Source organism: Rhipicephalus microplus, chromosome 1 (genome assembly GCF_043290135.1).
Source record: "Rhipicephalus microplus isolate Deutch F79 chromosome 1, USDA_Rmic, whole genome shotgun sequence".
Classification (NCBI taxonomy): Eukaryota; Metazoa; Arthropoda; class Arachnida; order Ixodida; family Ixodidae; genus Rhipicephalus; species Rhipicephalus microplus.
The window spans coordinates 293,963,996-293,978,709 of NC_134700.1; the positions used below are offsets into that span (position 1 = coordinate 293,963,996).

Below are 14,714 nucleotides of genomic sequence, written 5' to 3' on the forward strand. Positions count from 1 at the left end.
CGAGGAGGCAGATCGGCCGTACACGAGAAAAAACGGGCTGTAGCCAGTTGATCGTTGTACCGCAGTATTGTATGCGAAGGTGACAAACGGTAAAATGTTATCCCAATTTTTGTGGTCAGGATGCAAGTACATCGATATCATGTCAGAGAGTGTTCGGTGGAAGCGCTCGGTAAGGCCATTCGTTTGCGGATGGTATGTAGAAGTGGTTTTATGCACTGTATTGCACGCCTGCAGGACTTCATCCAGGACCTTGGAAAGGAAGGCTTTGCCACGGTCACTCAAAAGGACGCGAGGGGCTCCGTGGCGCAAGACGATGGAGTTCAAGAAAAAATTGGCGATTTCTGTGGCGGTAGCAGAATGAAGAGGTGAAGTCTCGGCGTATCTTGTTTGATGGTCGACTGCAGTGACGATCCAACGGTGACCGGAAGGTGTCAACGGCAAAGGACCATACAAGTCTATTCCGACAAATTCGAATGGTGTGGTGGGACAGGGAAGAGGCTGAAGGAAACCAGCAGGCGGGGATGTGGATCGCTTGCGGTGCTGACACAACGCGCACGAGCCCACGTATTTGGCCACCGTTGTGGACAAGCCAGGCCAGAAGCAGCGCGTCTTGATGCGATCGTAGGTCTTGTGGAAGCCTAGATGACCGGCAGCAATATCATCGTGGAATGCTTCCAAAACTCGAAGACGAAGGCAGCGGGGAAGAACTGGCACCCACTTGTTACCGGTGGGATGGTAAATGTAGCGCTTAAGCACACCGTCCTGAAGGCGAAATTGTCGAAGCTGGCGTCGCAAGCGGCTGTTGGGTGGTTTAGTGACACCGCGAAGGCGATCAATGAAAGACCGACAGTAGGCATAGGATATACGTCCTTGCGTGTGATCTTATTTAACGCGCGGTAGTCAATGCAAAAACGAACAGAGCCATCCTTCTTTTTAACTAAAACGACTGGAGATGCCCAGGAACTCGAAGAAGGTCGTATTATATTTCGCGATAGCATCTCGTTCACTTCTTTTTCAATTATTTCTCTCTCTGATTGCGAAACCCGATATGGGCGACGGCGTATCACACGAGAACCGTCGGTTTCAATGCGATGTACAGCCGCGGAAGTCTGACTCAGTGTTGTGGTACAGCTATCAAAGCAGGCTTTGTGCTTAGCCAAAAGGGCCAATAGTGCTTCAGACTGTTTTGGTGTGAGGTCTGAACCAATGACAGGTCGAAAAGGGAAAGAACGTGAACCTGGAGCTGGTACTGGTGACGAAGACGGGCAGAGTGTCGCGATGGAGGTCAATGGAGAGAAGTCAATCTTTGCCACTGTCATTCCCTTGGGCAGCAGCACAGATTCTGCAGTTGTGTTAGAAACGGGCAGAAAAGCGCAGCCAGAGGAAAACCGGAGGAGGCAAGAGGCGACGAGAATTCCACGGGAGGTGCAGCGAAACGAAGGAGCCACAAGTGCATCACCGTCGGTTACTTGGGTAGATGCGACAGCTATCACGTGTTCGTGACCAGGGTGCAGGACGCAGTCTTCAACAATGACCAAGTTGGAGATCGAGGGTGATGAAACTGGAATGACTGCTGCACCCTTGTATCCGTTATGTGAATGACGTTCTCTTTAAAGGATATAACAGCGGAAGCAGAATGCAGAAAGTCCCAACCAAGGATAAGTTCATGAATGCACGTGGGCAACACAATATTCATTTATTTTTCTTTTTGTTCTGTGTGTGTGTGAAGAAGAGGTTACCAGCTTAATAGGGGCTGTGACACGGTCACCCACCAACTCGCAATTTTCAGCAAAAGTTAGAAATGGAGGGTCTATTGTCCCTGAACATGTATAAAAAATTGACTACACTCCAACCTCGTTATAAAGTAATGGGATATAATGAAATAATGGATATAACAAAGTAAATGAAATTCCCTTTGAAAGCTCCATTGAGAACCATGCATTTTAAACCTCGTTGTAACGAAGTAAAATTGACCGGTAAATGGATATAACAAACTAAATCAGTCAATCAAATAGTCTATCAAAAAAAAAAAAAAACAACCACAGTGGGTAAAGTATATTGCTTTATGTGGAATTTGACGCTCATTCGGCACGGCTTTTTCGAAACTCCCGCACAGACCTTACAGCCACGCCACGCGCAGCCGAGAGAGCCCTCTTTCTCACAAGCCAGCGGAGTGGATTGTGAGGAGCTCAACGGGTCACATGACCGAGAAGCGGCGCTGCGGTGCACTGTGATTTCCCTCTCACTTATACACGATATGGAAGCTTCAGAAGACTAACATTTATTCACAAATCAGAGGACATCCGTCATTAATTGAAGTAATTGCACGTCTGCACACGTTTGCCTTGCAGCGAATTAATCAATTTGGCGCATAGTTTGCAAAGCGTAGTAGCGCGAAACTAAGTGCAGCGCCAACACTATCTAAAGACGACAGCAACAACTGCGTCTCCACTGCTACCCTCTGCACCGAGAAAGGGGGACTCTCCGCGACAGCTTTTTTTTTCCCTCTCTCTCCGTGCGTGGTCTTGAAAGTAGAAGAGTCTCTATGTGCAGAGATGGAAAAGGGAGAAGCGTGGCACAGGCGCCTCGCAGGTCGGCATTTCAGAGAGAACAAACAATGTGCCACAGTTTTCTCTTTCCTTTTTTTTTCCCTTCTTCGCGCGCAGTATTGAGAGGTGCCGCCGCAGGATCGGGAGTGGTGCTGAGAGCATTTTCGGAGCGTGGTATGTTTGAATTAACCGTTGCAAGTGCTTGTGCGTTCGAATTACAAGGGGTTTTCGCCCATTGGAATACACATAGCTTTGACGGGACCACAGCGTGAGTCCGAATTAACCGAAAGTTCGAATTAAGCGTGCTCAAATTAATGAGATCTGACTGTGTTTATTTTCCGTCGCACGCGGGGTCGCACAGCGGTACGTGGGGCTGCGAGGCGGTTTCCTTCTTTGCATGCTTATAGGTGTGCGCCCATCTGAGCTTACATTGCCACAAACTTTTATAATCGATATAACGAAATAATAAAATTAACAAATTAATTGTGGCTCCCCTTTAACTTTGTTATAACGAGGTTTGAGTGTATACATGAATATTTGGATGCTAGACTATCCCCAGAAATTGCTTGCGGCTGCCATTTCACCATGGCATGTGTGAAGTCATGCATTTCACGAGATCAAGCCGTCGTCTTCTGCCATAGTTTCAGCCACTGCGAATTGTCTAATTTTCAATTCCAAGCTGAAAAAAGCTGACATTTATCTATTGTACATGCGGATGACATGGTGTTGTTCAGAATACTGGAGCTCTCAATGCAAAGAGCACCAGAGTACACATAACACAGATTATCAGTGAAAAGTTGATTTCGTAGTCTCTTTAATTAAAAAGGGTGAAGTACTTCATTCAGGATCTTATTCTAAATGTTAGATAAATGTAGTCTTTTTGTGTAACTGTAATGTAACTCTTATGTCATCTTAATTCTTTTAGCTATTATTTTTGTAAATAGCTTGTAGAAAACAGATAGTAAGCTGATCGGCTTGTGATTTTTCAAGTCCTTGACATTCCTTTTCTTATGACGATGTTGGCATTCTTTCAAGATTCTCTCACCCTTCCCATCAAAAGCCACTTCGCATACAGGGTGGCCAGTTTTTCTAACGCAATCTCTCCATCATCTTTCAACAGGTCTGATTTTATCTAATTCTCACCAGCGGCTTTGCCTCTTTGCATTCCTTCTAGGGCTTTCTTTACTTCTCCTGTCATTACTGGTGGAAGATTCCTCATGGCTATTACTGCTTTTTACGATATCATCCTGGTTGCCTTAGCTGCTGTAAAGATCTCTCTAGAACTCCTCCGTTAGCCGAACTATCCCCTCTATATTGGTTGGCAACGTGTGACCTTGCCTTCCTTGTTCCTTAACACTTTCGTGACCGTGAGAAATCCAGACATTTTTTTAGGTAGTCTATAAAATGTTATTTTTTATGACACCCAAAGTTTGTGATCTTAATGATAATAGTATCGAATTGTACACCAAGGAGCTATATTAAAGAAAAAGTCAGTTCTAAGCCATAAATTTATGAACAGTATTATGACAAAAATTATCAAATGATCAAAAATTGTGACATGAACAGAGAAATTTCATAAAACTATTAGCACTGCTCTTAACAGAATAAGCATAAAAAAACCGAAAATATGCATTTTAAGAACAAAGAACACACACAAATATCTTGTAAATACAAGCGCTGTAAATGCAAAAGTTTCTGCGTATAAAGAATAACATTACATGTGATGTCTTTCATGTCGCTGTGCTAAGCAGTTTTGCAATGCGCTAAAACACAGGTTTGGGGTGCATGTTTCACAGAAAACATTTGTTTTGTGTTCTCTAAATAACTTGAGTTGTAAAAAACAAAGTCGACAGCTCTCGCGAAGCGGCACGCGGCACACCGGAGCACAGTTCCAAGGTTCACTTCCGGCTGCCTCTCACATGAAACTGCACTTTCTGCTTTGTCTGTGTCACTTTCTGTGTCCTCTCTAAGTGTGTGTAATTTTTAGTGCTTGTTTCATCATGAACCTTTACTAACATGCCCAACTGGCAGTCATGCTAAATAGGAGATGTTACTAGAGGTTATTGTAATTTGAATGTGGGAAAAGAAAAGTAGATGGAAAGATAACTTGTCACCAGCAGCATCCTAACCTGCCCAATTATGTGTCGAACAAACAAAATGAGCCCTTAATTTTCTTTCCTTTATTCATAGCGAGGGTCTCGTTCTGGTAGACTTCGTGCTTTCAGGTAGTAGGCTAGGGATCATTGGTCAGCTACCAGCTCATAATAACATCACGTTCTCTGTGACGCCAGCTGGCAAAAAGAGTGTTCCGCACTCACCGCAATGGCAAGGCAGCAATGAGCCCTTAATTTTCTTTCCTTTATTCATAGCGAGGGTCTCGTTCTGGTAGACTTCGTGCTTTCAGGTAGTAGGCTAGGGATCATTGGTCAGCTACCAGCTCATAATAACATCACGTTCTCTGTGACGCCAGCTGGCAAAAAGAGTGTTCCGCACTCACCGCAATGGCAAGGCAGCACGGACTGACACTCCCATGTCTAAAAAAAAAACTCACGTATACTATACCCCATAAAGTGGACGCAAGGGGGATCACGGCCACCGTGGCTCAGTGGTAGAGAATTGGTCACATTATTGTTGCAGGTTCAATTTCTGCCGGTGGCAAGTTATACTTTTGTCCACTTTTCTTTCTTCACATTTACATTACAAGTACTTCCAAAAACATCCGTTATACTTCTCTTGGCATTATTGTCTGTTACTGCTCATTAATGTATAAAAAAGTGTACAGTGTTTTAACGCAGATGCAAACAACTGCATACATCACTAAAAGGTTCATTTATAAGAATCATATGCATCTTTGCATTCTTTCTGCCTGGGGGGCCAAAGGCTATTCTACATGACTTGAGAATATACATGACTGAAGAATATAAGCCTACATGACTGAAGAATATAAGCCTGTGTTTAATTTAAATAAGATAGGGTGCATTCAAGCTAATACAACAGACAATCATTCCATGAGTGGGGCTATCTCAATTCGTATTCTGAGTAGTTAGTTGTCTGTCCCTCTAATATGAGCCTTGTACTGGTGCCTGTCGTGTTGCCATCTCTTGGTCACTCTGTGAAAACCACTTTGGGAAATTACAGTTTCATAACGATACATTTTTTCTAGAATATAATGAGCCATCATTCAAGGACGAAACTTGTTCATTTTAGGTTACTATTGGGATCCATGCGCATGGAGGCTGTGCAATGGAAAAAACTTACGAAGCCGACATCAAGGACAACCCATTACCAACTGTTTTTGTTGATGGGTCACCTTCAGCAGGCAAAGGAGTTCGTCTGACGCCACTCAATTCAAGCTTCGTGGAGCTTGTCCTGAGCCACGCAGGAGTCCGGCTACTGATCCGGCAGCAAGGCGACTTCCTCTCGGTGGCCCTGCGACTTCCATCCTCTCTTGCCGGTGACCAGCCGTCGCAGCTGTGCCTTGGGGGGTGCTCTTTATCGGAGCGCGTGCAAGTTCCCCAAGGGGAACCTGCTTGGCGGTTGGAAGAAGCAGACGCAGCATGTCGTGCTGCGAACTTGACGGGGGCTTACAGGGATGCGTGTGTGTTTGATGTGTTAGCAACGGGACAGAAGGAAATGGCAGCCGAAGCCAGTGCAGCGGCTGTGGCCGACCTGAAGGAACTGGGTGCAGCAGCAGCTCCCCAAGTCATTGAGCAGCCCTCTGCGGCTGCGCTGGGAAGTGCATCTGCCGCAGCCATTGTGGCCAACCTGTTACTGACAGCATGGCTTTATTCAGGGTAAGTTTATAAAGCAGGTGCGCTGATCTGGGCAAGTATAGACCTTTTCAATGGATGGAAAGTGCGCTTACTTTCTGGACTATGACGCACGAGTACATAGTCTAATGCTTAGACATCACTGCTTAGACAACGTGTTTTAGATGTGAAGCAGCTCTTTGACTAGCCTGTGTAACAATGTCCCGTGCATCCGCACAAACCCCCTCACCGTAGGTGTTGGAGTGGTGCTAAGTAGGTCAAGCCACAGCTGCGCGTTAACGTCTCTCTTCCTCACCTGCAGCAGCAGCCGACTCCTCCGCCCGCTTGCAACGCACTGCTCTCTCGCTTCACCCTCTCCATTGCCCGCAACGCTGTATCGCATGTCGAGTGGAAACAATAGACAGATTTAGTTGCGTGTCCGCAGCAGCCGTACGGACGCGGCCTGCCATTGCGAATGGCTAGCAGGCTGCATCCGTATGGTGATTACGGACACTTGAATACACCTGTCTACTCTTTCGGCTCATTTATATGCGATGAAACTTACACGACACCCAGCCAGTGCACCTCCTGTGTCTTTGCGTTTCAAGAAACATTTACTTCGGTAAACTCTACTCCCAGTTTCAATTCAAACCTTTCTTCTTGTCGTTTTTTCTTTTTTTCGCTGCTTCTAATTATTAGCATCATAAACATGTTGCGCTTGCTGATGCTGCTCTCATTCCAAGTTGTCGTTGCGGCTTCTCTCGCCGCTGGCTTCTTTGTCACTGTCTTTGAACAGTGCGCAATCCTCAGTGCCATCAAGTTCATTGCATATGCCACACTTTATAAAAGAGTGCACAATAAAGGTCCTGGGTTGTCGTCTTACACTGCAGCGACGCACATTTTTTTCGTCCACTCCGAAGTCTTGCTCAGTTTGAACGTTGGACAATGACTCCCTGACTAGGACAACTCTCTTTTTATAAGCGGTACTATAATGACACTGCTTGTTTGACCCCATTGAGCTACTTCAAAGACAGACCACTCGAGGCGCAACTTGAAATTACAAACAGCTCGCTTCTACAATCGCTACGAAGATCAAAGTGGCGACCTCACGTGTGTACTTAAGCCATGTGTTGGGTTGGTTACTGTTGTCTATAATACCGTCTAGGCGGCGCTAGCATGAAAAATCAAAATCCTCGAATCTAAGCCGACCCTGGAGTTTGATGCAGAGGAATTTGAAAAGAACTATCAGGCTAGATTGGAATAAATACGATACGACTATACTCAAACTTTCTGTGGCAATGAAGGGAAAGCTATGGGGGCGGAGCTACAGCCCATGTAGTACTCCACAAACAAGTCCGGCTCGATTCGCTTTTCGAATGCTTACCGTGTTCGAATAATTCTACTGCAGAGAATTTGCTACGTCTGCTTACATAGCCATTTGTGAGTTAAATTCGACACAAGCTTCTTTGGTGAGTCGTCGTAATAGCTGGAGGGTGACAAGCACTCACCTAAAAACGAGGATGCTATTTTGACAGTGAGGTGTACATATAACGAGCGAGGTTTTCAGACGGTCAAAAACGCGAAATGACACTTCATGAAGCAAAACAAATATTAATCATCTCCTTGGTCCGTGCAGCATCTTTTTATAAACAGCATCCCGTAAACAATAAAGTTATGTTGCTTTTTATTATCTTCACGCGGAAAACACAGACGCATTTGAGAGACTATTTTTCAGTGGTGGCGCACTCCCACTTTCGTTTCGTAGCCTTTGCTTCATTGCCACAGAAAGTTGTCCTCGAGTATAGGCGCGTTGAGCGTCACTTACACTCAGCCACCTGCAGATCTAGCGTAGCGAGACAGTGCAGGTATGATAGTGCAGGAGACTGCATAGATTTTGTGTTTTTAATGATCGTGTCTTGACAAGACGCAGTCAGCTTGTCTGCTGTAGTCCGCGAAACCAAGTGGACACATCTTCACCCTCCACTCAATTGACTTCGTAAGCAAAGCAAGAAATGCGCTGTGTGTCCCGAGCGTTACGTGAGCAAGTGTCTCTCATATCTTCAACCATGACCTCCATGTTGCAGAACTAATTGGGAAGGCCACGCTTTAGCAGTGCTGCTGTTGCAGATAATGCGACATACTGAGCATGACGTCACAGCGTTCACTCGGCGTCTCAGGAAGCCCAGCGGCCACAGCCTCAGTTTTTTCACCATAAAGTGCTATTTTCATTCACTTGTGAGAACTCTCTCATTGCTTTTTGTACTCAGCAGAAATCAAACTGTCCTTATATGCCCCATATTCATTTTTTTGAAAAAATGCTTCTGCTTCCTTTTAAAAGTAGCACCTTGGCTTAATCTCTTTTTCTTATTGTTTTTGTCTATCTCTGCCATTGGTTTCTTTCGATACTTGTTGTAGCAATGTTCTAAATTACCATTGTATTTTTACTTAAGCATTAATGGAACAAATTAGTTTTTACTGTGACAGTCAATGACAAACTTTCAAGCACTCGACTTTCAGACGTGGCAAGGGTCTGAAAAGTATCACACATTGATACTAGTCTTCTGAAAAGTTAGAAGTTGATTTTATTAGGCGTACATAATATACTACTGTAGACTCTCGATAAATCAAACTCTGATAATTCATACTTTCGGTTAATTCAAAACAAAATTAAATTTTTTTGGTTTGTCTTGTATTTTTTCAGTGTACTTAAAAGCCTCTTAATTTAAACTCCATCATTCGGTTAATTCATACTTTTCGCAGTCTCATAGCAGAAGATATCTGCTGCTTTCCCACTACTATTTAAAAATTTGCATGCTAATATGATTCTAGCAGTTAAAAAAAGAAAAGAAAAATTAGCACCTCAGGCTTTCAAGGAAGAAGGCTTCGCTAGTAAACAAATGTTTGAAACAAAGCACGGGCATGGTAAACCGTGATGCTTCTCAACTGGTATAGAGAGCTTTGTGCCGAAGGCACATACCTATAGCAAAAAAGCAATTTGGCAATTCATTAAAAGGTCTGATTAGCAGTAAATGGCCAATAAACTTGTGGACCTTACTAATCTGCTTTATGTTCATTGCATGCAGTTAGGGTTTAAAAACACTTCAAATTTTTTTAAGTGTGATAAAATTCATGCCTATTCATAATGTGTGGTGTCGCCTCACCCAGACTCATCTATCTAATAAGTTCTGATAATTCAAACAAAATTCAGACGTCTCTTTGAGTTTAAATTAACCAGAGTCTACTGTACTGTGAAGCATGCCGACAGTTGAAAGGGGTCCCTGTAACGTACAAATGTGCTTCCACTGGGTCTAGTTAGCATGGCATACGAAAGGGTAACAATGGGCTGCATAGATGCTCAGCGATGAATAACACAAGAACACAAAATGGGCATGGACCTTGCACGATGTTCGTGTCTGTTTCGTGTTCTTCATTTATTTGTCTCTGGACGTCTATGCAGGACATCGTTACCCGACGGTGTTGTACTCCTTCGTATACATGTGCTCCTTTCTATGCATGGTACTCACCATCTTTGGTCACAATATGTCTGATGACACCTCCAAGAAGTGCAGTGACAAACCATAAGAGCTGCTTCACATGTTTCTGTGGTGAATTGAGCCCTCACGAGCAGTAAAAGGCATGAATTTTCGCCATTTAGTTGTTCCCAGGGAATGAAAAAAAAGGAGCGCATTCTCTGCGACTTTTGGCAGGAATTTGCATCTAGTATGTGGGTGAGGGGGACAGTGGTTAGGAAGCACTCTTGACTCAGGAGATCGTTTGGAGCATTTTTCGAACATCGCGATTGTGTTGTGAATTCTCTTGTCCACCACACCTTGCAGAAGAATGCTTTACTTGCAGTGTTGGAGTACGAAGAATATGAAATGAAAGCTGCTTGCGCGCTTCAGTGCTGCCTGCCTGCTTCATTCCAAATGCAGAATGGCAGTGGCTGCTCTACTTTTTTTCACCAGCTCCACATACAGTCGAACCTCGATATATCGAACGGCGCGGCGATCGCGAAATAGTTCGATATATCCAGAATTCGATATAAAAAAAACACGAAAAAAATGCGTCAACAGCTTGCTGAAAACAACCAACGAACCGTTCAAGCGTGGTGCAGTAAATACTCACTTGAAGATTCAAACATAGTATTTATTGTGTTGGTCTAAAATATTGAAAAAGAGTAGCCTGCTTTTTGTTGGCCATGGCGTGTTTGACGACTGCGTCCTCAATATAGTCCATGCGATCCATAAGTGATAGGCCGGTGCCTTCAATCGCGCCGCAGTGGCGGCGCACAAGGGCCAAGGCAGCTACGACCTCAGCTATGTCGAGAGCGGGGCACCATCAGCGCTTGCAGGATCCACCTCGGCAGTCTTCATTTGGCTGCTCGGCAGTAGCTTCGGCGACAATCTCCACATCCTTGAGCTCCGTCGTTGTGAGCTCCGCCGTTCGGAGTTAGGCCTGTCGCGCACGACTGCGTCCTCAGTATAGTCCAGGCGATCCATGAGTGATAGGCTGGTGCCTTCAATCATGCCGCAGTGGCGGCGCACAAGGGCCAAGGCAGCTACGACCTCAGCTATGTCGGGAGCGGGGCACCATCAGCGCTTGCGGGATCCACCTCGGCAGTCTTCATTTGGCTGCTCAGCAGTAGCTTCGGCGACAATCTCCACATCCGTGAGCTCCACCCTGAGCTCCGCTGTTCGGAGTTAGGCCTGTCGCGCACCACAGCACGCAATAGGCCTAACTTCGAACGCACGAACTCTGTGAGCACGACGACCGATGCCTGCCGATGCTACAGTGGAGGAGCTTGCAACAAGTGCACAGTGTGCCGTTGACACTATAGAGACTGCAACGACTGCAAGCTGCGAGGCTGCGGCACGCGTACGCCGCTACGTTAAAGTGGCGCTCTCGGCGTCATCGATGTGTGCAGCATTCGTAAACGCCCGCTGCTCTACCGCTACTTTCGAGAGTTGTGGGAAAGCTCGCCGCCTGTCAGTGGAGCGCGGGCGGTTTGGGGTGGCTGAGTTCGATATATCTATTGTATGTCAAACTTTGTTCGAAATAAAAAATCAATAATGCATGTGATTTCCCGCGTGATATAGGAACCGTTCGATATAGGCAATAATCCGATATATCCGTGTTCGATATATTGAGGTTCGACTGTACTGCTTATTGGTGCGAGTCATGTAATTTGTAATGATAGCAGGTGTGTGTCAGTGAAGGAAAAGCTTGCCCATTGTTAACATTTTCGAATCGTTCGGTTCAAGAAACACCATGCATGAAAGTATTAGTGGCATATAAGGATTCTTGCTAGCCTTAATAACTCTAAGTGACACCGCAAGCAGTTGGCACAAAATAAATTATATTTTGTATATACCACAATTGAGGGCTGAAAGGCCAGTCTGGTATGAAAAAGGCTGTGTGTTGCAGCATAATGTAGCCAAAGCCATTTAATAACCAAGAAATGTTGTTAAATTCAGCAGTGCACACATGACATGTTCATCGTATTGTTTGTTTATTTATTTACAGGAGCAGCTCTGTATTGCTTGGGGCAGTAAGGTAAAATAGTATTCACATTGCCCTGCACTCTGTGGAGTCCTTCAAAGATGAGGTAAGCCATCATGCTGCTGAACAGCAACCACTATACTATATTGGCTTGGTGTTCGACCGATGGTCGTGCTGAAAACTGTGCTTATGTGGCGTCAGTTCTAAGATTCGCGTGCTTTCGAGGCGTGCCACCGTATAGAAGTTACCGTCGTGGTAAAACTCGGCGAAGACGCAGTTCAATCGGTTATCTTGTGTGTGGTAGCCATTCACACTGTTCTAACAATAATGGGTGTCCACTTTTAACACTCATTTTAAAAGACTATCCCTGACACTATGGAACCTGTCGGGTATCGTCTATTGGCGGCTTGTGTATGAAGACGCAACTTGGCATCTGTAGTGTGTATATTTCATCGACCCAAGTGTCGAGTGTTATCACAGGACGTGTCGATACCATTTTCTTATCGGCTGAAGAAAAAATAGCCAGCGAACAGCAAGTGTGGCCAACGTGAAAAAGCACTTGGCGTCAAGTCTGCAACGGAATGAAAATTTGAACTTCTTAGCGTTGACACGGAACAGGACGACCCCACTGACAGTGAAATAGAAATCTTGATCGTATATTTGAGCGTGTTTAATTACGTTCTCAAACTTGTGATTTGCGCCGACTGTGGCTAACGTGCCTAAGGAGCAAAGAAAGCATACTGCAGTGTGAAACTTTTGTGAATTGGCATGCTCAATGTGCGAAGAGCGATTTGCTTCAGTGAGTGTGACTGGAGATTCATCAGTAACGTCAGTTATAAATTCAACAAAGACCATGCAGCCAGGAATGTCATGAAAAACAAGCTCGTGAATAGGCACCAACAGCGGACACTGCCTACAGCCCTGGTCAGCTGTAAAGTATAGATTGAAACCCATGTCATCACGGGAATTCAGATAATGTTATTTTTCCCCTTTTTTTATTTTTGTGACCCCCACCTTCGTGCAAATAGCGGCAGCACAGACCACATAGGCATGTCATTTTTATACACAGTGTACACATACAAGCTAGAATACAACTGTGAAGTGTTTGGTAGCAGCTTTCTCGCACTATTTTCAAGGACTATGCATGCTAATACAGCAAATTTTTCATGGTTCCTGTCACGTTGTTTTAACATATATGGCATTATCTTGTTCCTGAATGGCAAAGCTACATAACGATGCTATTTATACAGTCATGTTGCAATACCACACAAGTTTATGAGAAACTAAGACTTCAAATGCCTTTTTCTCAGTTTCATGTTTTTAAACATAACACGTAGCCTTAAGGCTGTTTCACATGCCGCGATTTCAGCGAAAAAATCGTTCGGTTCGCTGCAATTGCGCTGTTCGCAACCGTCACTAATGGCGGTTTCGTTTCACATGGACAGCGAACAGTCCGCAATTTTCGCTCTGCGACTGGAGCGCCAAGCTCTTGCCACCACTCTTTGTGGCAGGCACAAATGTAACGTAATGATATGATATCATGAAGTTTCCGTAAATGGTAACGAAGGGCTCACTTTTTTCGTTATTTAAAAACACTTTCCAGTCTGAATTAATTTTAAAATGCACAGTATCGGTCATTACCAAAACAAATGCGTCGACTCTATTTCGACGGCTTGGCCGGACCAGCCCTATTTCGAATTTTGACGGGTCATGACCAAAAATGCTCCCACCGCTGCGATCAAAGCGAAAATTTCCAACATGTTGGAAGCTCGCCGCAGACCGCTGTGGCGGGAGCGAACTGCCCTTTTTTTCGCTGCGAGCTAATTCGCAGCCTGAAAATCACTACTTTCTGTGTCATGTGAAACGGCCTTTACAGGGCATTGTGACATGTTCTTATTGACTCACAATAACAAGTTTGATACTGAAGTGTTCGTATCAAATAGACCTGACCAATGATGCTATTCATTTTCTTCTATATCTTGTTCACCAAATTATAATTCATGATGATCGTAAACAATATGTGGCAGAAATTTTTCGCTCGTGTTTGTATCCATTTATTTAACATTTGAAGTTTGTTGTAAACAATGAAATTAGCATAATAAGGTAGACCTGCCCTCTGGAAATCTGGATGTATATTTGTTTTTGTGTTTGACATAGTGAAATTACCGGAAAGCTCTGTAATAAATATGCTAATTGTGTATTATAAAAATTTAATATCTTCTGTTCTAATGCAGCTATTGAAAATCTGCTTAGGGAATTTGAATCTGCAGAAGAAACATAAGTGTATAAAGTTTAATTCAATTCAAGCAATTAATAATAATAAAAATTTTTCCAGACCCATGTCTCCCTTTAACATTGACTCTATGGGGAACTTGACGGTGCTAGGGATTAGTCCAAGATATCAGGCATATCCGGTATTTCGGGCGTCTGAGAAATCGGTCGTCAACTGTACGTAAATTACCGATCGATACATGTGCACGCCTAGCTCACTGTTTACCATAAATTCATAATTCAAACCTGTTGTCGCTGTTTAGTGCACACTCACTAAAGGTTGTCATGTGGTTCTGTGCATGGTATATACAATCAGCAATAGCTTTTTGTTATATTGGGATACCCGAGCAACGACCTTGTGTGGTATTAATATGAAATACTTCATGATGTCGCTCTCATTGAAGAAACATTACTGTGACTAACTGCTGTCATTTTTATCAGCAAGAGGGTACATTAGGGCAGAACTTGCCCCCTTCTCCGAGTCACACCAGCACCTTGCCTTCAAGATTGTGTCAAATTACCCAATTTGAGATAATCACACTTGGGTTGCAGTTATTAGTGTCGACAGGGCGCAAGCCCGTTTTGTATCGCAGTAAGGTGCTGGTGGGCAAGGTGCACCTTGCCTTCTAACTGCGATACAACACGG

The 14,714-nt window shown here is 44.3% G+C and overlaps 1 protein-coding gene across 2 annotated transcripts in view; it reads left to right on the plus strand.

Annotated features, from left to right (window-relative positions):
- The window catches only part of LOC119159423 (repulsive guidance molecule B), a 31,038-nt gene that overhangs the window by 12,668 nt on the left and 3,656 nt on the right, over positions 1–14,714 (plus strand). For both annotated transcript variants that reach the window (XM_037412179.2, XM_075865179.1), the window contains exons 4-5: positions 5,757–6,343; positions 11,822–11,903. In XM_037412179.2, the coding sequence (XP_037268076.2) occupies positions 5,757–6,343; positions 11,822–11,855 (621 nt within the window). In that variant the 3' untranslated portion in view covers positions 11,856–11,903. The remainder of the gene's footprint in view (positions 1–5,756; positions 6,344–11,821; positions 11,904–14,714) is intronic.